The sequence below is a fragment of the Humulus lupulus genome, chromosome 3, assembly GCF_963169125.1.
Source record: "Humulus lupulus chromosome 3, drHumLupu1.1, whole genome shotgun sequence".
Taxonomy (NCBI): Eukaryota; Viridiplantae; Streptophyta; class Magnoliopsida; order Rosales; family Cannabaceae; genus Humulus; species Humulus lupulus.
Window position 1 is genome coordinate 28,225,245 of NC_084795.1, and position 2,166 is coordinate 28,227,410.

At 33.1% G+C, this 2,166-nt stretch overlaps 1 protein-coding gene across 1 annotated transcript; it reads left to right on the forward strand.

Moving 5' to 3' along the window:
• Window positions 1–286: 286 nt before the first annotated feature.
• LOC133822413 (GEM-like protein 5) lies at window positions 287–1,693 on the forward strand. The gene is made up of 3 exons (XM_062254746.1): window positions 287–813; window positions 899–1,173; window positions 1,268–1,693. The coding sequence occupies exons 1-3, from the start codon at window positions 483–485 to the stop codon at window positions 1,478–1,480; spliced, it is 819 nt and encodes a 272-aa protein (XP_062110730.1). The 5' UTR covers window positions 287–482; the 3' UTR covers window positions 1,481–1,693.
• Window positions 1,694–2,166: the final 473 nt, after the last annotated feature.

The following is a 2,166-nucleotide window of genomic DNA, read 5'->3' on the forward strand; positions in this document are numbered from 1 at the left end:
AATTATTTTATAAGAATTAATAAAAAAAATTAAATTTAAAATCTTTTTTAATAAAAAGATACAATTTGATAATACTTAAAATTTTATGGGATAAAAATGTTAATTATTCTATAAAAGGGGAGCTAACAGAGAAACTATGTTTTAAAAATTGGGGAGTTTTTAACCTGAACTATGTTTTAGGGGCGCTGATAAATTCGGTGGAAAAAATACTAATTATTCTAATAACAATCCTCTCTTTGTAACTAGAATCTTCTGGCTGGGTCTTTTTTCCCTTGGAAACAACCAGTCAATAAGGCAAAAGGTCATATCCTTAGCTGCAAAGAAAACAAAACCGCGTGTTAGAACAATAACAACTCATTCTTAACTCTTTGTGTAAAATTAAGTTCACAATCCAAAATCCACCGAAATCCCATCAAACCAATCTTTCTCATTCTCATCGTAAATATAAATCATCCCCTTGATAAAAAATCAACCAACCAACCATGTCAGGAACAGAACCCCACCAATCATCTCCACAACCAAAACAAGAAGCTGAGCCTGAGTCTCATAATCCCACCACTCCTCCTTCGACCGAAGACGCCAAGAAATGGGGAACCCACGTGATGGGAGCACCAGCCTCCCCCGGCGTACACCCAGATAATAAAAAAGCCGCCTTGTGGAGCGCCGGCGACGACCAACAGGTGTACCATCAACCGTACGTGCAGTATGATCCGATCGAAAAGCCCAGCACCAACCCCTTTGAACCAGTGATAAACATCTTCAACTCTTGGAGCGCCAAGACCGAGACCATTGCCCGCAACATCTGGCACAACCGTAAGTAAAAAAAGAGATGTTTTTTATTTGTAAAAAATCGATCTTTCGGTATAATTTGATGAAGTGATTAATATTATAATTGCAGTGAAAACTGGACCGTCGGTGTCGAAAGTTGCGTGGGGGAAGGTGAATCTTACGGCGAAAGCGATCACAGAAGGGGGATTTGAGTCCCTGTTCAAGCAGATATTCGCAACTGAGCCGAATGAGAAGCTTAAGAAGACCTTTGCTTGTTACCTTTCGACATCCACTGGGCCTGTTGCTGGTACCCTTTATCTATCCACAGCTCGTTTGGCTTTCTGTAGTGATAGGCCTCTGTTTTTCCATGCTCCCTCGGGACAAGAAGCTTGGAGCTATTACAAGGTATGAAGATTTTTATATATAAAAATGTACATGTGTGTGTTTTGAGAGATGAGACTTGGAATGAATGAGATGTGTTTTTTATGGTGTGGAACAGGTTGTAATACCATTGGGGAACATAGAAAAAGTGAACCCAGTGACGATGAAGGAAAATCTGCCAGAGAAATATATTCAGGTTGTTACCTCAGATGGGCATGATTTCTGGTTCATGGGTTTTGTTAGTTTTGAAAAGGCATCACATCACATCTTGAGCAGTGTTTCAGATTTCAGGGCTGGAAATTATACAGGGCAGCCTGTTGCTTCTACTTGAAATTGGAACTCTCTCAATATATATGCAAGAGTGTTGCTATTTGTCAACTTGGATGTCTAACATCATATTAGTTGATATTCTATAGCACTTTAGGATGTTTCTTAGCATTTCTCATATATGTATGTGTATGTTTTCTATAGCTAAATTTGATATAGATGTATCTATCGATGTAAAAAAATAAACGGAGTGTGAAGAAAGTAGTACATTGACATATTTAGTATATTTTAGTAAATTACTTCAATAGTATTTTAAAAAATGTGTTAAATTTGTTATAGGTTAAAAGTTGTATAAAATTTAGTACAATATATAGTATAGATTACATTTGGTACAACAATAAATATTTTTTTTATTTATTATGTTGTCACTCATTTATTAATTAATGATTACTTTTTTTACAATAAAAATTGAAGAAACAAATGTGTATTTTTTATACTATTAATAAATATTAAATAAATTATATGTTAAAAGTGGTATAAAATTTAGTACAATATATTATAGATTAAATTTGGCACAACAATAAATATTATTATTTTTTATTTATTATGTTGTCGCTAATTTATTAATTAATGGTTACTGTTTTTACAATAAAAATTGAAGAAAAAAAATGTGTTTTTTTATATTATTAATTAATAATAAATAAATTATTAATTTATTTTAGTTAATTTTGGAGTATAATTATACACATT

What these genes read in the sequence shown, in the direction of transcription:
- LOC133822413 (XM_062254746.1), top strand. Translation starts at nt 483, where the DNA reads ATGTCAGGAACAGAACCCCACCAATCATCTCCACAACCAAAACAAGAA. An exon ending in CCGCAACATCTGGCACAACC is followed by an intron (nt 814 to 898) that starts GTAAGTAAAAAA and finishes TTATAATTGCAG; the next exon opens with TGAAAACTGGACCGTCGGTG. An exon ending in AAGCTTGGAGCTATTACAAG is followed by an intron (nt 1,174 to 1,267) that starts GTATGAAGATTT and finishes GGTGTGGAACAG; the next exon opens with GTTGTAATACCATTGGGGAA.